General features: G+C 38.0%; 1 protein-coding gene across 6 annotated transcripts in view; it reads left to right on the forward strand.

The window, feature by feature from the left end:
* The window catches only part of LOC123514802, a 39,983-nt gene that overhangs the window by 1,241 nt on the left and 14,846 nt on the right, over positions 1 to 23,896 (forward strand). For 3 of the 6 annotated variants that reach the window (XM_045272989.1, XM_045272991.1, XM_045272990.1), the window contains exons 2-11: positions 932 to 1,018; positions 1,552 to 1,639; positions 2,431 to 2,532; positions 6,051 to 6,451; positions 6,880 to 7,156; positions 8,218 to 8,787; positions 10,670 to 10,795; positions 14,190 to 14,281; positions 22,960 to 23,115; positions 23,632 to 23,878. In XM_045272989.1, the coding sequence (XP_045128924.1) occupies positions 954 to 1,018; positions 1,552 to 1,639; positions 2,431 to 2,532; positions 6,051 to 6,451; positions 6,880 to 7,156; positions 8,218 to 8,787; positions 10,670 to 10,795; positions 14,190 to 14,281; positions 22,960 to 23,115; positions 23,632 to 23,878 (2,124 nt within the window). In that variant the 5' untranslated portion in view covers positions 932 to 953. The remainder of the gene's footprint in view (positions 1 to 931; positions 1,019 to 1,551; positions 1,640 to 2,430; positions 2,533 to 6,050; positions 6,452 to 6,879; positions 7,157 to 8,217; positions 8,788 to 10,669; positions 10,796 to 14,189; positions 14,282 to 22,959; positions 23,116 to 23,631; positions 23,879 to 23,896) is intronic. The other 3 variants (XM_045272992.1, XM_045272993.1, XM_045272994.1) reach the window with 2 other exon arrangements.

The raw sequence follows: 23,896 nt of genomic DNA on the forward strand, positions 1-23,896 counted from the left end.
TCTTGGGAAAAAAAAAGGAAATTTCTCAAATAATATTCTCTTAATGAGAGCATGATCAAGTAATAAGTTTATGAAAAATGCAGAAGTATCACATTTTCTTTAAATCTGGGAGGGAATTACATTCATAGATGCAAAGGGGGTATGGAGGGAAGGACAGATTGCTAGGGGGGATGTGGCAGTAAAAAGGTTAAGAACCACTGCTTTACACAATTGTGGATGGTTATTTATGCTATTTTATATTATTCTGATCAGTAGATAGAGGATGAAAATTTTTCTAAAATATTTTTCTTCTATGCATTTTGTTGCAAATTACTCCTTTGCTCCTTATTGCTGATAAATTACATTAACCCTCTTGAGACCAGCAAACTAGAAAAAAATACAGTAGTAGAAATGAATAGGTTAGGTTAGGTATAATTTTCATTAGGAATACATCACTTGTATTTTGATGATCATGTCTAGAATATAAAATCAGCCCTCTTGGCCTCTACATTTAGGGAAGTTTTTAGGGAGTGTTCATAATGACAGTCAAGACTGCTAATTTTTTGTTCTGACCATCAAAATATAATGATTGATGCATTCCTTATTACTTGATGATTTATGAATTAGCATGTTGTATCCTTGTGCATTTTATCATCAATATTTTATTTTATTTATTTATTTATTTTATTTTTTTATTTTATTTATTTATTTATTTATTTATTTATTTTTCCATAATTGAGCAGTACTTATATTCATGATTATCCCTCCAGATGTTTAGGTTTTCTACTTTCTGCGTAACCTCACGTAATGATGGTTGTATATCAATTGAGTTTTTAACTATAAACATCACCATTTTAATGCTTTAGGTAACAAAGCCTTTAAGGGAGGTGAACCCTTTCTCATAAACTCACAGAATCCAAAAGATGTTGATTTTGAATTCTTTTTGTTTCAGGATCGCATAAACACAAGACAGTATGGAGGAACAACAGGTTTTTGTGATTTCCCAAGATAGTGAAGAATTAATTCTCACAGACACTGAGTAAGAACATTTATTCTCATAGTTTAGGGCCAGGCCTACATTGATGGGCCTACAACAGTCATGCAACATGAATTATATAGTATTATAGTCTGAAAGTGTTGAAAAGAAAAAGAAATGAATCTCTCTCTCTCTCTCTCTCTCTCTCTCTCTCTCTCTCTCTCTCTCTCTCTCTCTCTCTCTCTCTCTCCATATATATATATATATATATATATATATATATATATATATATATATATATATATATATATATATCATCATCATCATCATCTTTTGCATATCAGTGCTGTGGTGCAACTGATACTCGGTCAATTTTCATTTGCATGTTCCATTGATTGTACTTGTGTAGAGAAGAAATGAGTTAACAAGGGAATTATCTGAAAGGAGATTAACTTATGTTCAAGACAAAGATGGCTTTCAAAATTTAAATGAACATATTGTCTGTCAGAGTGAGAAAGTTTAATTTCTTTAAGTTGTACATCAATATTATTTATTATTGACCATTATAATTTATTTATCTATATACTTTTTTCCAGCCAAGGAATCTTAGTGGAGCAGGGAACCTACTCCATCACCATCCCACAGCAGACTCAGCAGCAAGTGGTGTATACACAGCCACAGCAGGTCAGTTTGCTTGTGTCACCACCAGTGAATATTTTGATAATGTTATTTTGGGTTTATGTTATGGCAGAATTAAGTGATTATGCTTGTTTCAAAATTCACACACACACACACACGCGCGCGCGCGACCCTCGAAACAACGGACCTCCCATCAACGGATTTCGGAAACTACGGACAAATTCTGGAGTCCGGTTTAATCTACAGACGAATATTAAAATGCGTGCGATTGTCCGTTCCCGGCAAATTATTGTCCTGTAGGTGGCGGGTCGGTCGCTTCATCAGCTGTTGGCTGCCATGTTTTATCTTTAGTCCGTGCTCATGTCATGTATTTCAGGTTATTTGTTGTACTTAATGCTTTGTAATACTGCTTGAATGATTTCTTAATGATTACACAGTATTTTACGTACATTTTATACAGTTTTTTATGTACTTTTGTAAAGAACAGACTTTTGCAATCTACGGACAGGGTCGTGCATGCATTTGTCCGTTGTTTCGAGGGTTGAGTTTATATATATATATATATATATATATATATATATATATATATATATATATATATATATATATATAATACACTTGGCAGTAGATCCATAATGCAGGCTGTTTTTGTTGGCCTTGGCTGGTGCTTCTTTTACATTAATGAAATATGTTTTCTTTTAATTTATATGGAAACATGATGAATTTGAAACTTGTTTGCTGGCTAAAGAAGAATGATCCCCTTAGTCATCTTTTTACTTTGTATAGAAAAAATAGAAAACATGAATGACAATGTAGCTATTCATTCTTCCCCACAGGCTGTATATACAACCCCGCATCAGGTTCAGCAGAGGGTAGTATATTCTTCACAGCATCAGCAGCAACAAGTGTATCAAATAGGACCTCCACATCCCCAACAGGTAAACGAATGTGGATATGAAATAACAGTGTGTATTTTCTATACATGTCAATTTGGTGATTTAGTCATATAAATGTAAATGTGAAACTAGATGAGGTGTGATGTGAACAAATTTTTAGAGAGGAAGGATAGGGCACCAGTATGTAAACAATCGAGTGTAGGGTGACGTGAGAATCTACCTGTGAAGCAAGGAACTTGGTAAGCTGTTACTATGCACATTGTAAACAGCAACTTTATCTAAACAGGAGGAAGTAGACACCTGTTGAAACGATAATTACTACTAGTGAGGTCTAATAGCACTGGTTCAGAGGGTGCTGTGAACTTAACATTAAGCTATAGTAAAACTAAATTGTACTGACCCATAGGGTGAGGTCAATAATCCGTGCGACGTTGCAATATCTCTCACTACTTCAAGGAAAACGGAATAACTGTTCTTTATTCAATTTAATGCATGCCTTAGCTAAAAAAAAAAAAATGGGTGGGCGACAAGACATGAAGATGCCATAAGTAAATTAGATACAGTAAAAGTGCTGGTTATAAAAGTGAAAATAAGGCTGATAATTTACCTAATATTTACGTCCTCTCGAGATACCCAGTGTAACATAATGAATGGGGAAAAGAAATGGTGATAAGGTTGTGGTGCCGTGGTGCATATCCTGTTTGCACTGGGACAAATCCTCTTCACCAAGGCTTCAGATTTACCAGCTGCATGTGCTGTCCTTTTCCTTGCTTGATTTGTGGGTAAAAGTGGTCCTTGCAAGCTTTTTCTTTTAAAAAGTATCTATTAATTCTATAGACAAATTCCTTGGTTTGGCTGTACAACACAGTAAGATGGGGAAGCGTCAATGTGTCTTTCCATCGTGGTGAGAAGTGAGTCAATATGCACCTGCGTGGTGACCTGACTCCCCACCCATTCCCCCAGGGAAAATCCTGCCTCTGGTCGAGTGGCAACGTCGCCTGTCCTGATATATCACATCGTCATACATGTCCATGAAATACCTTCTTTTGATTTGGTATATAGCACTTATTTGTATCACCTGGTATTTAATTAAATAGTCAGAATATTCTTAGAATGCCATTTGTTGATAATACTGTGATTAAAGAACCACAAGTAGTATAGGCTGAATGTTTTGGATGGAAATCTGGCAGAATGGCAAATAACACACTACGGATCAGTACAATTTAGTTTTACTATAGTAGCTGTGACCTCACTGAACACTTCCCTCTATATCTCACAATACAAAGAGCATTCACAACCTGCTTTCTAAAGACAACTGTCTTCCTTCACACAACACAAAATGCATCTAACTACTCAAATTTTTCATAAAAAAAAAAAAAAAAGAGGACTTGTATATTATCTTTGGAGTTCCCTTCTGACTGCATATCTTGTTAGGGGACCGACACCTCAGTGGGACTTGTTTTCAATCCTTTTTTTTTTTTTTTTTTTTTTTTTTGCCCTTGGCCGGTTATCCTTAACCCATCCAGCCCCGCTGACGGCTGAGTGCTGTCGCGTATGTGTGTAACGGTCGCAAGTTCTTCGTACATAATTGTCTTAGGTTTGTAATCTTCATATCTTATGAGTCAACATACGGGGCAAGTTTACACTACATGGCAAGTTACCTACAAATCCTCACTTGTCACTCACAGCAGGAAATATTCGCGCGCCGACAGTTCAGGCTTTGTGCTGGATGCGGATAGACATGGCTGACTTACCGCGCTGCCCGAGGCAGGAGAAGAGAATTCTTTCTCTTGCTGAGGCAATAGCTATGGTGTTAGAGTGAGATGAGTACATCGACAGTGCCTCAGATGACTCTTCTGGGGAGGAATATGTCCCTACAGCAGAGGATCTGGAAGAAATGGAGCCTCCAATTTTACCATCATCCCGACGTGGTTCCGGTGTGAGTGCACGCTCATGCCCTTGATCTCCACCACCTCCACCATCATTACAACTACCCTCAGATGATGATACTGATGGCTGATGGCAATGACGAAGATGAAGATGACCCACTGAGCTTCCTTTATTCGTTGGGGCTGCAGAAACGAGGGAAGAAGAGAGGACTTGACGGTGAAGTGTGTGGTGACTAGGCTAAGACATTGCCGATGCTTCGATTGCCTTCTCCAACATTACCTCCCGTCTCTCCTTTGAAAAACACTTCCAAAATCTACCAAGAACAAAGAGCTTCACAGGAAAATGGTAATGATGAAGAGATAAAGTATGCAGCTAAGCCCGTATCAACATCGATTAGACGCCGTCTCAATTGTCAAGAAATGACACATCATGACTTCCTTCATGAATCAACATCACTACATGTTTCTAAAACAACTGATGCTCTATTCAGGAACATCCTAACAAAGCAATAATATATAATATGCGTAAACCACTGCCTGATGTGATACTGAAGGACGGGCAACGCCGCACCTCCCTCCCCGCCATGGGCTGGATGACTCACGGAGCATAACCCTCTCTACTGAGTGCTAAATGGCTACAGTGAGTGGTTTCATGTACTTCAGGTGTTATAACTTCGGGTTTCCAATAGATTTCGGGAAAAAAAAATTTGGCCGGTATTACCTCATCCCACAACTTTGGTGGGGCTCGACGGGTTAAACACACACACACAAAATAAAAAAAAGAAATAATAACTAGGTTGCTATAAGTGTCATTTACTGTTCAGAAGCCACTCATATATATTATCTTTTAGTTGCAGCTTGTGCCGCTTAGATTATTTTTATTGGCTTAAGGAACCTGCACAGTGAATGCTACATTATATCTTCCCATCATGTTCCAGGCAAGAAGCCCCAAGGTATGATGTACTTGGCTTGGGAAAATATTCCATTTAAATAATCAGAAATTAAAGATTTCTGGCTCTGCAAAGCCATGCTTGCATGGAGAAGACTATCCCATACCCTGCTTGTCTTCTGCATCCCCCTCTGGCTGGTCAGTTGCCTGCTCATCCACTTTAATGAGAGATACCACATTACTTAAAAGCTTTGCCTCTGGGAGGAGGGAGGGACCCTAACCCTGTGCAGGTTCCTTAAGCCGATAAGAACAATTTATTTGGCAAGAGCCATGACAAAGAGATATTATCGGCTAAAAGGTACCTGCACAGTAAATGCTATGCATGTGAAGAGGACAGCAAGAGGAGATGGCAAAGCCTGATTAGTTGAGGACTCAAGACCCAAGCAGTTGACTGGTATGCTTGTTAGGAGAGAATAGTCTTATCACCATCCCTATAGAGGAGGGAGAAGAGACACATTTTTGTGAACCGAGCAAAAACTTTATTATTAACTTTAATTTAGTGCTATGTACAATATTGACAAGCGTACATTATTTATCATCGCTAAACAGAAATGTACATTAACTATGTACAAAATTTCCTGCTTAACGGCTTCTGGGCCTCTGCTATCCCTTGGTCACTTTTTTTCCATGTAGCATTCACTGTGCAGATTCCTTTCAACCAATAATTTCTAGTTTGATTTATTGAGACAAGCACTGATGTATATTTTATTTGTCCACTGTAGGTTGTATATGCTGGAGGTCCTCCCATCAAACAACAGACTCAACATACACAGCAAATTCTCCTACAACAGCAGCAACAGATGGTACCACAGCAACAGGTAACACAACAGCAACAGATTGTCCCACAGCAGGTAGTTCAGCATCAGCAGATTACTTCACAAGTAACTCAACAACAAGTGTTAACCCAGCAGAAGCCTCAGCAGCAACAGCTAGCACAACAGATAACTCAGCAGCAACAAGTAGCACCCCAGCAACAAGTAGTCCAGCAACAGGTGGTTCAGCAACAACTAATGCAGCAACATCACCATCACCCACAACAGCAACAGCAACAACAACAGCAGCAGCGGCAGCCACAGCCACAGCCACAGTTTATCACCACGCCAGGACAAAGAATAATTAATAGGTGAGATCAGATTTTGCATGCAGTTTTGCTCAGTTCATTTTTATCAGTCTTGAATACTTGTTTATTGAAGACTTAGGTTATTTTTGTATAAATGGTGATAGGGATTTGTGTTTATAGTACTGATTTGGTATAATTTTTAAAGGGTTTCACAAGTGAATTCTAATGGAAAGAGTGAAGTTATGAAGTGCTGAGGACTTATTGATGTTATTTTTCTATTTTACTTGGAAAAATTACACGTCAATTTATTCCAAAAGTGGGCCAGGTGTAATTTATCTTGCAAAAGACATGAAGGAAATTGAACCATTATTATTATTTACATCAGTGTTGATCAAAGAGATATTATTATAGATGTTCAGAATTACTTGAGGTAAAAGTAGAAGTAAAAGGTATGATATACTTTTCAATTACAATATACCATTTCTTTCCAGAACGCAGAATACCCAAGATATATTAAGACAACAGCAACAGGTACACCAAAAGACATACCAACTCCAGCTGCAGCAGCAGCAGCAACCCCAACAGCAGGTACAACACTTGCCCTTACAACAACAGCAGCTTGTTCAGCAGGGATCACCTCAGCTTCAGCAACAGCTTGTTCTACAACAGCATCAGCTTGTGCAACAGCCACAGCTTCAGCAGCAACCACAGCAGATCATTCAAGCTGGGCAGCAACCGGCGCCACAACGAATCACTTACATTCAACATGTATAACTGCCTGTGTTTGTGCACTGTTGTTCTCTCTGTTGATCTGTTTGTGTATGCCTTGGGGTTTGTTTCATGTAGAATTAGTTAGAGGGAAATATTTATTGTTGACATTGCAGATCATTGTACTCTGAAGTTTAATGATTATTTATGATTTCTAATTTTTAGTTGCTATTTTCTTTCTTCTGAAAATACTTGCACTGCATTTTTTTAAAGCTTTTATTTAGTAGATAGAAAATATAAATGAAAATAGATTGATAAATTGCATATTATTTTGCATTTATGTTTGAATTTTGAAAAATTATTAGCAGTGGCATTTTTGTTCATGAAACAAGGAAGTCACAAAAAAATGAGACATGATCATTTACTATCCATTTGTATATAGCTGTGCCTACTTAGATCTTTTCCTTTTATTTCTTTTTATGTAATACTTGGTAATTTAGATTCCAGTGTATTTATGGAAAGTACTTTATTGTGGCTTCGTCTCTAATTTCATTTTTATCCATGGAATTGTAATTTGCACAATTGACATTTAAGAAATCACGAATATTTAGATTTTCTCTCTCTCTCTCTCTCTCTCTCTCTCTCTCTCTCTCTCTCTCTCTCTCTCTCTCTCTCTCTCTCTCTCTCTCCTGATGATTTAGATACCTGAATGCCTTTTCTTTCAGAGCTATTTAATAATTGTCCAGACTTTGAACCAGCAGTTATATACACTCATATGCCAGCACTTTTGGAATATTATTATGTATTTATTTATTTATTTTTTTTTTTTAAGGCTTCAAATGGCTAAAGACATCTCATTTTGTCATCTCATAATGATGTGCATATATAATTCTCTCCAGTTCAAATATGCTTATTTTTGTGTTTCTCATGTTGATTTCTTTTTACATATAGGATGCCATCTAAAATAAGGTGTAGAACTAGAAGATTCAGTCTGAAAGAAAGAATGAAGATAGGCTTATTCAAATGTTACACAACCATATTTACACATGGTATTTATATACTGTTAAAGTGTTGCTTTGAAAATATTATTCCTGTATTCATATTTGAATGTTATGTTTCAGAGAGTTGAGGATGACCAGGGTGTCTCCCATATCGTACGAACCCCTGTGAATGTTGGAAGCATTCGCCCAAGGTCCCCAGCACAAGTGGGTGGACAAACAGGGTCTGCTGTGACTCAGTCCACTGCACTACTGCCTCCAAACACTTCAAATGTATTGACAGGATCAGCCATACGTCCAGCCACTCCTCAGACCACAAAAACTGTAGCCACATCCAGACCCCAACAACCCCGATTACAAAGAAGTAATCCTATCCAAAGACAAGGAACAGTTGGAATTCAACAAGCATTACCACAGCAGCAGCAGCAACAACAACAACAGCAACAGCAACAGCAGCAGCAGCAGCAACAACAACAACAACATCAACAACAAGCACAACAAAAGCAGCAGCAACTTCAGCATGATAAACAGCAGCAGGCCTCATACCAAGATCAGTATCTTAAAGAGCTTCAAAATAAAATAGACACACAACAGAAGAGTGCCAACCGAAGCAAGGTAAACAAACCCCCTACAGCACAGCAACGTATTTTGATCTCACATCAGCTGACCAACCAGCAGCACCGAAAGCAACAGGTGACTTGTTGTTTGTACAGCTTGACAGTTTTGTAATGCATGCTTTCTTTCATGATCATTTTAGAAGGTAAGGTAGCTAGGATGTTTGTTTATTTATTTATTTATTTTTTTTTTTATTTATTTATTTATTTATTTATTTATTTATTTATTTATTTATTTATTTATTTATTTATTTATTTGTTTGTTTGTTTGTTTGTTTATTTATTTATTTATTTTTCCAAAAATAAGACAAGAAACATTTATAAAGATTGAAGTGATAGGGTATCAGAGAGAATCAGTAAATGGGTAGCTATAGTTGCTGCAGGCTAAGCTAATCTAGAAGCCATGTGTCCTGCCTTGTCCCACACTTTCAGCACAATTTACCATTACACCAGTATTGTTATATATATATATATATATATATATATATATATATATATATATATATATATATATATATATATTGTTTTTGTATTGTTTTTGAAGATCAGCTCATGGCAAACATAATCGATATGATTGAAAATATATTTTTTTAAATTTAGAAATTTGTGGAAGTGAACATTAGGAGTGCAGTAATGAGGTGCGCCAAGAGTGGCAGGTGACATCTGGATTGTGGATACGCCTGTGGTGACTGTGATTAGGAATGAAATCCTTAGTCTCTGTGCCTTGGCTATCTTTTTGTTTTTATTATTTAGTATGTTTGGATGTTGAAGGCTTTGGATACATAATTTTAAGTGTTTTGTATATTGTGAAATTTTACATAATGAAGTAAATTTCTAGTATGACAGTGTATTTGTTAGTATTGTGCATGTATAGGAGAGCAACTAAGCCTTGTATTATCATGAATTTGTTTTAGCAGAAATCAAAGATAGCCCTTTAAGATTTGTCTATCTACATCTGGCTCACATCCAGCTGTGTTGAATCCTATTTTCTTTTGTCAGCATTTGCCAGACTCAAAGTTTTACTTAATATTCTTTTAGATTTTTTTTTTTTTTTATCTATTCTTCAATTTTCTCTAAAAATTTTTACCTCATATTATCCTCATATTCTCCTCTCAGTAATTTCATGTGAGTAGATTCTTGTAAGAAATTGAATAATTTGTTTTAGCAGAAATCAAAGATAGCCCTTTAAGATTTGTCTATCTACATCTGGCTCACATCCAGCTGTGTTGAATCCTATTTTCTTTTGTCAGCATTTGCCAGACTCAAAGTTTTACTTAATATTCTTTTAGATTTTTTTTTTTTTTATCTATTCTTCAATTTTCTCTTTAAAAATTTTTACCTCATATTATCCTCATATTCTCCTCTCAGTAATTTCATGTGAGTAGATTCTTGTAAGAAATTGAATAATGCTTCTAAATTCACTATATTTTAGATGAACCTCAGAAGGTTCTTATTTGCATTTTTTTATTATGATGTATGCCTTTTTATCTTTATCGTTATAATATGTTTCCTTGAATTTTTTTTTTTTATTTACTTTTTTTCCTTCTTGAGTCTTATTAGTTTTACCAGCTGCATACCTCTCTTTGACCATAATTTTAAGATTGTAAGGCTCATGATCTTGAGGAAAAAAATAATAATTCTCAATTTTCTTGGAAAATGGGAGTAATTATTTATCTAAGCTGGGTAGGGTATAATAATGTGAAAGAAAATTTAGGACAAAGTGTAAAATTATAAAATTAAGAAAACAAAAACTATGGATATAAAAAGGCGTGCAGATCTTGCGGCATATCAATCTCTTTGGAAGGAACGCATGATTGCATTCATTTATAGTATATTCAAAGATTTTTATATGCATTTTTCTACTCTTGTGTTCCTTTATTAAAATGTTATTTTTTTCATTAATTATGATTTCTTTCTTTATTTCTTTATTTTCTTTATTTATTTATTTTTTTTTTTTCCAGGTTGGTCCACATGTGAACCAGACAGTTTTGTCAGGTACATCAATTCCATCTCCACCAAATACTGCTAAACAACAACAGGGAAATCATCATCAACATCAACAACAAGTTCAACAAGTGACTTTACAGGTATAAAAGATTTGAATGGTTTTGATCAAAGCAACATGAAATATGAGGCTTAAGTCTTCATTTTGTGTATAGCAGACACATAACGGGTTGAAGTTTTATTCATGGAACTTATGTGTGTGTGTTGTTATTAGTCCTCTCTTTATTGGGCCTGTAAAGGTTTTTTCTCATTACAGTAGAATAAAATCTAAAAGGATCTGGCATATCTAGATATTTATTGAAAGTTATGGAAAATACCTTTTATGTATAAACATGTAAGGAATTCTTAGGACAAAGTTCAGGAGTGGATTCACATTTTGACAGTATGTTTAAACCCGATCTGGGCACTTCTTTACCTCAGTCCGCACCTCCGTTCCTGCAGACCAACAAACGAGGTGCGGAGGTCTGAAGTGCAGAAAAATTTTCAAAAGTGCAGAAGTAACAGGTACAGAAAGGCAAAATTTTAAGTCTGTACCTTCGCACCTGAGTCAGGTACGGAAAAGTGAAATTATAAGTCTGTACTTCTGCACCTGAGATTTTCAAGGATAAAAAATAAATAAATAAATAAAAACAACAAACAGTATACACTCTGTAACATTACCTTCAGCCATTTTTGGCAGTCTGTGCTACCAGGCATATACAGGAGATCCTCGCAATTCGCCAGGGTTATTGCGGTTTTTCATCAATCGAATCAGCGATTATTCGAATCGTGAAGCAATTTTTCCCATAAGATACTTCAGAATTAGGGGGGGATAGGAACCAACCTCCAGCCTAGACCCCCTCAAATAATCACTACAACCTCTAAAAACACTAACTTGACTAATTCAGTACTATTAAAGGCTTCATGTATATCTAACTTTTTTTTATTAAACACATTAGGGTGCTGTACAGTTCATTTTGGGAAATAAAAACACTTGCAACGGTCTCGCAATACTTTTCCCTGTTCTTCCAAATTGTTGATACTGTTGATCTAGGGACACCCATTTGCGCTGCATCGACACTGTGAGCTATACCTGCCTCACACTTTCTTATAAGCTCAAGCTTATCTTTGAAAGGCAGGAAATTGTGCTTCTTAGGGCTGGGGCTAGAGGTGGCTTTCTGTCATCTTGAGTCAGATGAAACATGCTGATTTCCTCTAGTGTCAATTTTTTGTCAGATTAAGATATATGGTTTCTAATTAATACTTTTATGATAGAATTAATTTTCTTGTTAATTTGAATGATGCTATAATCTCAAATCAATAGAATCTTGATAAGTAGATGTAAATATATTTGTATACATAGGCAACCCCCTCTTAACGAAGGGGTTACTTTCCTAAAAAACCCTTCATTAAGCAAACCAATTATAATAAGTTTAACCCCTGACTTGAACTTTCATTGAGAGTAAACAAAGCAAGAGTGCATCATAGTACAGTAAAAGATTTAATGAAAGTAAAAATTATGAAGTTAAACATTTAAGCAATTTAATTTATAATGTACACTAATGTATGTATGTTAGTAACTTTATAATGTTGATGATCTTAAATTTATGAAGGGAGGGAGAGGAGCGGGAAAGACGCTAGCCGGCAACCTGTGAAATGTAAACAAAGAACGCATCATTGTACTGCATACAAAATTTGTGTACGACATTTCCACAAAGCTTTCCATTTTATTCGTTGCAGAGTCACGAGTTCGGTTGTTCTTTTAGCTTGCATGGAAGATACAGTCTCACCAACCTTCTTAATAGAGTCTGCTGACTTGAAAATAGTAATGACAGTAGATGGAGTCAAGCCATGGTGGCGAGCAATGCTATTAGTTTTTTTGCCTCGTGTCTGTGAATAATATCCAGCTTCACTTCGAGAGTAAGAGACTTCCTGGTCTTCTCAGTAACCAGCAACATTGCAGGGCTGGTTGCAGGGTGTTTTGGTGGCATGTTGAGCGAGGGAAGACGAGCTGCTGCTGGACGCTGTTATTGTTTTAAACTAAGTAAGTGGTGCGCGTTTAGTCTACAAGAGGTGCTGATGTATTCAAAAGCCTGTCGGCTTGTATGATATGGCGGGGCTTTCAAACGTTTGTTAAGTGGGGGTATGCCTGTACAGGCAACCCCTGCTTAACGAATGGGTTACGTTCCTAAAGAAAACATTCGTTAAGCGAATTTTTGTTAAACAAACCAACTATAACAAGTTTGACCCCTGACTTGAACTCCCATTGATAGTAAACAAAGCGAGAGTGCATCATAATACAGTAAAGCGTGTAATGAAAGTAGAAATTATGAAGTTAAACATTTAAGCAGTTTAATTTAAAACTAAGTCATTATATTGTACACTAATGTATGTATGTAAGTAACTTTATAATGTTGATGATCTTAAATTTATGAAGGGAGGGAGTGGAGCGGGAAAAACGCTAGCTGGCAACCTGTGGAATGTAAACAAAGGGCGCATCATTGTACAGCATACAAAACTTGTGTACCACATTTCCACAAGGCTTTCCATTTTATCCATTGCAAAGTCACGAGTTCAGGTGGTTCTTTTAGCTTGCAGCCTTCTTAATAGAGTCTGCTGACTGGAAAATAGTAGAGATAGTAGATGGAGTCAAGCCATGGTGGCGAGCAATACTATTTGGTTTCTTGCTTCTCTTGTGTCTGTGAATAATATCCAGCATCATTTCGGGAGTAAGAGACTTCCTTTTGTTCTTAGCAACGCTAGGCAACATTGCAGGGCTGGTTACAGGGCGTTTTGGTGGCTTGTTGAACATGAGATGACGAGCTGGTGCTGGACCCTGTTTTTGTTTTAACTAAGAGCAGGGAAGGGTAGGGGAGTGAATGGTGCGCGTTTTGTCCACGAGAGGCACTGTTGTATTCAAAAGCCTGTCAGCTTGTGTGATACGGTTGGGCTTTCAAACTTGGAAAAAATTACCTGGTTAAAATTTCGTTAAAGCGAGTTTGGTGTTTGTTATACGAGCAGACGGTAGTAAAAGGAAAGGTTCATTGTAGCGAAATTTCATTGTGTGAACGTTCGTTAAGCGAGGGTTGCCTGTATATATATATATATATATATATATATATATATATATATATATATATATATATATATATATGGAACTCTGATGTATTATTGGCTTGTATTTTGTTTTACTTTTTGAGGTGTGGACTAGATTTTTCAGGCTCACTTTAATAGTTTTATGGTATGGTACTGGAGGTGCGGTACCGGACAGAGGGAAAAATATTTAGAGATGGAAGTACAGGTATGAATTATCTGTGTTTCGAGGTCCGAAGGAGCAATACCAGACTACCCGATATCCAGTAACCCACCCAGCTCTGGTTTAAACATTATATTCAAAGATTATTATAGATAATGGTACTCTTCTTCAAAAGCTTTGTTTTCTAGATAGTGCTAAGTAGAGCATGTGTTTTTACTCAGAATGCACTATTTCATTTGCAGGCTGTATCACCAACAAAAAAGCTGTCAATACATCAGTATCGTCAAAGAATTTCTCACGATCTCAAGCAGCAGCAGCAGCAGCAGCAGCAACAGTAAGTACCAAAGCTAGTCATAACATCCCAAGGCATAGTAACATAAGAGGAAATCAGAATACAGTGGAGAATCAATACTTGAACTTAATCCGTTCCAAATGGCTGTTCGAGTATAAAAAAAGTTTGACTAACAATAACTATAAATCAGGTAATTCATTCTAATCTTGGCAAAACCTCAAGAGTATAAGAATTTCAATGTTTATATATATATATATATATATATATATATATATATATATATATATATATATATATATATATATATATATATAAGAACATAAGAAAGGAGGGAAGCTGCAAGAGGCCACCAGGCCTATACGAGGCAGTCCCAGTGTGCTTAATCTACCTAATTCCATCTATTTTCCCCATCCATAAATTTATGTAACCTTCTTTTAAAGCTCCCTATTGACTCAGCCCTGACGACATGCCCACTGAGACTGTTCCACTCATCAACCACTCTGTTTGAAAACCAGTTCCTTCCCATTTCCTTCCTAAACCTGAATTTTTCAAGCTTAAACCCATTATTTCTGGTTCTGTCCCCGCTACTGATCCTAAGAACTACATGTCCCCTTTGTTAAAACCCTTATACCACTTAAATACTTCTATCAAGTCTCCTCTTAACCTACGTCTCTCTAAGGAATGCAGACTAAGTTTTTTCAGTCTTTCTTCATAGGGTATATCCTTCATTCCCTGTATCCTTTTAGTCATCCTCCTTTGCACTGACTCCAATAGAGCTATGTCCTTCCTGTAATGTGGGGACCAGAATTGTACTGCATAGTCAAGATGTGGCCTGACCAGCGCCAAGTATAATTTTAGTATTACTTCGGGACTCCTGCTTTTAACACTTCTAAAGATGAAACCTAATACTCTATTCGCCTTATTTCTGGCCTCGATACATTGCTTCCTTGTACCGAGATCAGAGCTAACTATGACTCCTAGATCTTTCTCATACTTGGAACTTCCTAGTGCCACGTTATCTATTGTGTACCTATTGCATGGATTATCTCTACCCACGCTCAGCACCCTGCACTTGTTAATATTGAACTGCATTATCCACCTATCTGTCCATTCTTTCATCCTATCCAAGTCAGCCTGCAAAGCCTTGGCATCCGAATCGGACCTAATTAATCTACCTATCTTTGTGTCGTCCGCAAATTTACTGATGTCACTATTAACCCCTTCGCGCCAGATGTTAAAAAAGCCCGCCTGTATGATATACGGGTGGTAGTGCCTGAGCCGGGAAACTCGTGCAAGCTTGTCATACTTGTCGTCTTTGTGTATTATGCTGCTATTTTTTAGTCACTGTATCGCCTTCGAAGAGGAAAGTGGACGCTTCTCTCTGGACAAAAAGAGAGAGAGACAGAGAGTGTGACATTTGCTAATATTTTAGACACAAGCAGAACGGATGTAGCTTATCTTTCGAGAGGAAGAGGGGAGGAGGGAAGGAGAGGAAACGAAGGAGGAGAGAGAGAGAGAGAGATGGGAACAGTCTATGTCATTGGGTAATTTTAGACACAAGGCGGGACGCATGTAGCTTATCTTTAGTGTTTGGTGGAGAAAAGGATGGTGGGAGGAGCACTAGGATTTCAAAGACAGCATACAGCGTGTGTAGTTGGTATCCAACGCACTATACGGGACAACTGAACTGAAGAAAGCTCAGAAAAGAAATATGACGCCTACGTAGGCGTCACCGTATTTGCTACTGAGGCTTCATGACGCCTACATAGGCGTCACCATATTGAAGGGATTAATTCCACTATCCAAGTCGTTGATATATATTAGAAATAATAATGGCCCTAAAACTGAGCCCTGTGGCACCCCACTAACTTCTCCCCACTCAGAATTCAAACCATTAATTACTACCCTTTGTCGCCTGTCATCTAACCACGCTTTAATCCAGCCTAATATTCTATCCTCTATATTGTGTGCCTTAACCTTTTTTAAGAGCTTCTGGTAAGGTACTTTGTCAAAGGCTTTACTGAAATCTAAGTATAGAATGTCATAACTATCACCTTTATCTGCCTCCTCATAAACTTTACTATAAAAGCTCAACAAGTTGGTAAGACACGATTTCCCCTTTGTAAATCCATGTTGTGTGTGATTTATCAAGCCGTGTTTATCTAGATGTCCCCTAATGTTTTTCACTATTATTGATTCCATTAGTTTACCCACAACTGAAGTTAAGCCGACAGGCCTGTAATTAGACGTTAGGGTTTTATCTCCTTTCTTAAATATGGGAACCACATTAGCTTCTCTCCACATTATCATTACCTCACCTGACTCCAGTGACATCCTAAAAAGTGCCGTTAAAGGCTCGCTTACGACGTCCTTGCATTCCTTTAGAACCCTTGGATATACTTCATCAGGTCCCGGTGACTTGAATTTCTTTAGTTTATGTATCTCCTGCTCTACCATCGCCTTAGTTATAAGGATATGTCAGCCTTTCACTATCCTCTGCCTTAAATACCTCATCGCTATCTGGGATTTCCTGTGTGTTCTCTTGGGTGAAGACAGTTAAAAAATACTCGTTCATAATTCTGCTAATCTCTTCCACAGAACTAGCCATTTCACCATTAGTTGTCCTGCTTTTCGTCTTATATAATTGAAAAAATCCCTTAGGGTTTGTCTTTGCTTGGCTGGCTACCCTCAGCTCATTCACTTTTGGCTTTCCTCATTAACCTCTTAACTGATCTTGCTAATTCATTGTGTAGTGGCCTTAAAGCTTCATCTCCTGCCTTTAGCCTCTTATATATATTCCTTTTTTGCCCTATGCCTCAGTTTAATCTGTCTGTCATCCACTTAGGATCGTTGCTTTGTGATTCTATTGTTTTATATGGAATGTTGACTATCTGACCGTCACGTATTTTATGTAGGAACTCAGTATAGCTCTCACTAATCCTCAGCTGACCGGGATACCTCCCAGCTTGCCCCTTCGCCCCATCCCGACTTCACACCTTCCCGCTCTTCTCTGGTCCTCCCTTCCTTCTACCTGACTAGATCTGCCTTGCCCCTGCCAAGCGATTTGTAAATACTCCCTTAATCCATCGAAATTAGCCTTTCTGAAGTCAGGTACTCTTCTTTTGTTTTGTTTTCTAAAAGTTTCATGCCATTTCAATGTATACCTTACTTCTTTGTGATCGCTGTTACCTAAATGGCCTCCAACCTCCACCTGTGTAACTGCCTCCTCCCTGTTTGTCAGAATTAAATCTAGAATATTATTTCCCGTGGGGTTCTAAAATGACTTGCTTTAAAAATTATCCTGTATGACCTTAATGAACTCATCTGCTTCCCTGTTACCCACCATCAAGCTCCAATCAACATTCCTATAGTTAAAATCCCCTACCACACATACCTTACTGTACCTGGCTGCTCTATTTATTTCCTCCCATAGGGAAGAGTTTATTTGGTCTGAAGCATTTGGTGGCCTGTACACTAAACCCATTACTACTGATTGAGACCCATCCTTAATATCTACCCATAGAGACTCTGTTTTGCTGTCTGTCTTAATTCTGCTGTTTATGCAACATTGCAGTGTGTCCTTGACGTACAAGGCCACTCCTCCCCCTCTTCTGTTTTCCCTGTCCTTATGAAAAGTGTATAACCATCAATTTTCACCTCCTGATCAAATACCTTCCCTGACATATCTAACCAGGTTTCTGTTAAAGCAATTATATCAAAATTTTCAACACAAGCTGCACCTCTCAGCAAATCTATCTTACTCAAAACACTCCTACAGTTTGTGTAATACACTTTTAAACTATTCTTTGCATTTACTAAGCTGGTTACTTTTCTAGATTTGACTATTCCTTCCTGCCTATGGGTCACCGATACCCTTCCCTTTCCTGTCCCCCGAAAAAAGCGCTGGAGTGCATTTAACTCACCTTCAAGTGTTCCAGCCAAAACTCAAACACCTTGGCGTGATAAATGCACTCCATCCCTGGCATACAAGGTGTCTTTGCCATAAAAGAGGTCCCAGTTATCAATGAACGCCCATTCCTTGCTCCTGCAGTGATCTGCAAGTCTGCAATTTAATGCAATAGCCCTGGACAGCCATTCACCTCCCAGTCCTCTCCTTCGCAACACACCGCATACCACAGGGGTTGCATCCTTATTTCTAATTTTAGCCAAAGCCTCCTTAAATCTCCTAAACAGCTCCTCACTCCTAACCCTGCAAATGTCATTTCCCCTAGCGCTGAGGGAAACAATGGGTTTGGTCCCATCCGCCAAACACGTGTCCAGCTGAAAACCTACCCTCTCAATTCCGGCTCCTGGTAGGCACACTCTCGTCCTCCTCCTCTTGTCCTTATCATAAAATGCTGTGTCCAAATGCCTCACCTGACTGTCACCGATAAGCAGTAGCTTACCTGTGGGTAGGGGCCCCTCTACCCTCCTCACCTCATCGCTTCCCGCCTCCTCTTTCTCCTCCTCTACTCACTCCAACACAGCAAAGGAATTTTCCGTTTCCACTCGCTGTGTCGCCCTGAGGACCTTTCTCCTCTTTGCACCTGAGGACACCACTCGCCACTCCTCCTGGCCCTTCATCTCATTACTTGGTAATGAAACTGCAGGAACCGCCACTTCCTCAGTAACTGAGTTCACTCGGCAGAACTCGGCCTGCAGGTCAGAGATTCAGCCTGAAAACTACTCCTGCACCTCCGAGATCCTTCGATGGAACTCAGCCTCCACCTCTGAGACCTTCATAACGAAGGCCTCGAGAATTGGAGATCTAACACAACCAGCCGAAACCGTAGGGAAAGCAGGGAAAGCCATCACTACGTAAAGAAGCCAGCAGATCACACACCACTAACGGAGACTCGTCGCCACTATCAGAAACACACACACACACATATATATATATACACGTATACATAGGCAACCCCCGCTTAACGAGGAGATTACGTTCCTAAAAAGCCCTTCGTTAAGTGAACCAATTATAACAAGTTTAAACCCTGACTTCAATTTCCATTGAGTAAACAAAGCGAGAGTGCATCATAGTACAGTGAAAGGTTTAATGAAAGTAAAAATTATGAAGTTAAACATTTAAAAGGCAGTTTAATTTATGTCATTATAATGTACACTAATGTATGTATGTACGTAACTTTATAATGTTAATGATCTTAAATTTATGAAGGGAGGGAGAGTGAAACGGGAAAGACACTAACCAGCAACCTGTGAAATGTAAACAAAGGGCATCATTGTATCACATGCAAAACTTATGTACCACATTTCCACAAGGCTTTCCATTTTATCCATTGTAGAGTCATGAGTTCAGGTGCTTCTTTTAGCTTGCAAGGAAGATACGGTGTCACCAGACTTCTTAATAGAGTCTGCTGACTTGAAAATAGTAGAGACAGTAGATGGAGTCAAGATGGTGGCAAGCAATGCTATTAGTTTTCTTGCCTCGTGTCTGAATATTATCCAGCTTCACTTCAAGAGTAAGAGACTTCCTGGTCTTCTTAGAAACGCTAGGCGACATTGCAGGGTGTTTTGGTGGAAAGTTGAGCGAGGGAAGACGAGCTGCTGCTGACGCTGTTATTGTTTTGAACAGGGGGAGTGAGTGGTGCGCGTGTTGTCCACAAGAGACGCTGGTGTATTCAAAAGCCTGTCGGCTTGCATGATACAGCAGGACTTTCAAACTTGGAAAAAATTACCTGGATAAAACTTCGTTAAAGTGAGTTTGGTGTTTGTTAAACGAGCAGATGATAGTAAAAGGAAACCTTTGTTGTAGCGAAATTTTGTTGCGTGAACCTTCGTTAAGCGGGGTTCCTGTATATATATATATATATATATATATATATATATATATATATATATATATATATATATATATATATATATATATATATACAGGCAACCCCCGTTTAACGAAGGTTCACACAACGAAATTTCACTACAACGAAGGTTTCGTTTTACTACCATCTGCTCATTTAACGAACACCAAACTCGCTTTAACAAAGTTTTATCCAGGTAATTTTTTCCAAATTTGAAAGCCTCACCGTATCATGCAAGCTGACAGGCTTTTGAATACACCAGGAGATGCTGGTACTAAGGCCTGCCTCAGGAGAAATCCTGAGACACGTGTAAAATAAAGATCAAGATCAAGCCTCTCATGGACAATACAGGCGCTGCTGATGCAAAGGCCTGACTCAGAAGAAATTCTGTGTCACCTGTAGGATCAAGATCAAGATCATGCGCACCACTCACTCCCCAGTCAAAACATAACAGCGTCACCAACAGCTCATCTTCCCTAGTTCAACTTACCACCAAAATGCCCTGCAATGTGGCCTAACGTTCCTAAGAAGACCAGGAAGTGTCTTACTCTCGAAGTGAAGCTGGGTATTATTCACAGACAAGAGAGAGGCCAGAAAACTAATAACATTGCTTGCCACCATCTTGACTCCATCTACTGTCTAAGTCAGCAGACTCTATTAAGAAGGCTGGTGAGACCGCATCTTCCTTGAAAGCTAAAAGAACCACCTGAACTCGTGACTCTACAATGGATAAAATGGAAAGCCTTGTGGAAATGTGGTACATAAGTTTTGTATGCGGTACCATGATGCGCACTTTGTTTACATTCCACAGGTTGCTGGTTAGTGTATTTCCCATTTCACTCTCCCTCCCTTCATAAAGTTAAGATCATCAACATTATAAAGTTACGTACATACATACATTAGTGTACATTATAATGACTTAAATTAAACTACCTAAATGTTTAACTTCATAATTTTTACTTTCATTAAACCTTTTACTGTACTATGATGCACTCTCGCTTTGCTTACTCTCAATGGAAGTTCAAATCAGGGGTTAAACTTGTTATAATCGGTTCGCTTAACGAAGTTTCGCTTAATGAAGTGTTTTTAGGAACGTAACCCCTTCGTTAAGCGGGGGTTGCCTGTATATATATATATATATATATATATATATATATATATATATATATATATATATATATATATATAACTTAAAGAGGAGGGGAGAAAGGTGAGGAGGAGGAAAGAGGTCGCCGCAGGACGAGTCACAATCCAGGAAAACGTCTTTGTAACTTCTCTTGTGGTGTGATTCCTGTGAACCCATTAGTGGAGGGCTGTGGCTCACTAACACTTGCACTCTCACCAGATTCCTTACTTTTCATCACCAATAAGCCTCTTTGGTGCCATTTTCTCAAGACTGGCAGGACGAGGGATGTGCACAGGCATCCAGTATACCAGTATTACCAGTAATACAGTATCAGAATGCTACAGTGGCAGCTGCAAGATGGGAGAGGACAGAGCTTTGTATATGACCAAATGTGCGGCCATTTGGTTACCAAATATTTTCACCACTAATAAGCCTTTGGTGTTAATGTAAGTTTATAAATTAAAAAGTACAGATAGAATGCAGGAGAATGTTATTCTGACAACTGCTGCAGCACAAGTCACAACTGGCGGAGGGCGAAGGGAGACGCCAGGGAGCCTTTGTTGACAACTATGTGTGTGGATGTTAGGCTATCACGTATTTTTTCAAGTATTAAATTGAACTTTTGCATGCTAGTAATGAAATGTTCAAATATTGAGTCTCCACTGTATAAGTATTCACACACACACACACACACACACACACACACACACACACACACACACACACACACACACACACACACACACACACACACACACACACACACACACAAATGGAAATCTTGAACTCATTGGAAAATTCCAATTCATATACAGTGATCCTTCATATCTCACGATTAACGGATACCAGAACCCCGAGCGAAAGTTGAAAACTGCGAAGTAGGATTCCCCCTCTCCACCCCTGGAATTTTTGTGTATGTGTATTTATACTTTACATTTACAGTGTTTTACTTAAATCTATTTAATTATATAACCTTATACAGTATTATACATTTTCTCTCTCTCTCTCTCTCTCTCTCTCTCTCTCTCTCTCTCTCTCTCTCTCTCTCTCTCTCTCTCTCTCTCTCTCTCTCTCTCTCTCTCTCTCTCTCTTATACGATACGTAATACACACCTTCTTTTGCCGTCTTTGATCATATAAAAAACTAACTTTTTCACTGATGGTCATCATCTTCCTCTTCCTCTTGGGCTCACTAGAGGAAGCTTTCACAGGGGCACAGCACTTAGGCAGCATTGTAAGGGCTTAATGAATCACTACTTAAACAAAAAAAGTTATCACGAACACAACACTAAGATACAGTATGTGAGACAGTCAACAGCATGAACAAGATACAACAAGGGAAGATGTTGGTTGAGGCTGCGATGATGCACAACCAATCAGCTCGTGGGATAAATCCACTCGTGCTCTCATTGATCGGTCTCGCACTGGGAACCAATCATGCACCTTGTATGAGTGCTCGTGGGTATGTACAAAGCCTCTGAGTCAACTCATCTCTTTGTTTGGCATGCTGGGAAACCTTCTCACACATCAACATGAAACAACATGTTTTTCTGCAATATGGCTGCCGATATGGCTGTATTTTTTAATTTTTATCTTTTGATGAATATTTTTGAAAACCATGCAATGCACTGAGGGCGCGAAACACGAACCGCGAAGTAGCAAGGGAACACTGTATAAGATGGCATTTTATTTTGTCATGAATTATAATTTCCCATGTTTTGAATTTTCATCAATCTAAAAAGTATTGGAATTAAAATAACAGTGAAAACTTTATCTTTGCAGATCTGTGTCTGTGAACAAGACACAGAAACAGCAATACTACTATTTACAAAGTTCTGATGGAAGCAAAATGTTGGCTGTGTTTCCTATGGACCAAGGTGCTACCACAACAGTTGCATTGAATAATCCTGTTTCCAATATGACTTCATCTACCTCAGCGTAAGTGTTAAAAGATAAAGCAAGAAAGTTCAACTATTTCAAAGTATGATTATGTTGTTTTGCTCATTTCACTATTGGAAGTGTCATATACAGAGTGTAACACAAGTTTTGACGGCTATTGTCAGAGGTGAAATTACAGATTACTCTTATGTGTGAAATGTTCTATACAAATACACAATTCCACAATCTTTAGTCTAATTTGGTTTTGCATTTAATTACCTCAGATCAGCCAGCACTGACCTGTGTTTATTAATTCTTCTCTTATAGAGTGTGATAAGATGCTCTTAATATATAAAGATTTTTTTATATCAGTTGAGATCTGCTACCATAGGCTTATTACAAGTTTAGATGCCATAACTCGATTTGACACACATAACCAGAAATTATGAAGGAAAAAAAAAAACTTATGGAAATGTCTTTTGAACATCTTGCCCAAGACCTGGATCTTTTGTGACATTTCAGATCAAAATATTCTTTATTTACAGATATGATGAAAATGTCTTTCTTTCTTTTCAGGCGAAGTACACATTTTGCTGCCACCACCTCAGATAGCAATACTATTATCAATATGAAGTACCAGGATGGACCTGCACAAACATCATCTGAGGCCACTACACTTACTTCATCATCACATACTTTGTCTTCCTCTAGGAGTATTTCTTCTAATAATGTATCTTCCACAAATTCAACTTCCACTTCTCCTCCACTTCAAGAACATGTTGTCAATTCATCAGTATCAACAGAACAAACTGAAAAAACTACAGTAAGTATGATCTTATTG

Source organism: Portunus trituberculatus, chromosome 38 (assembly GCF_017591435.1).
Source record: "Portunus trituberculatus isolate SZX2019 chromosome 38, ASM1759143v1, whole genome shotgun sequence".
In the NCBI taxonomy this organism is placed as follows: domain Eukaryota; kingdom Metazoa; phylum Arthropoda; class Malacostraca; order Decapoda; family Portunidae; genus Portunus; species Portunus trituberculatus.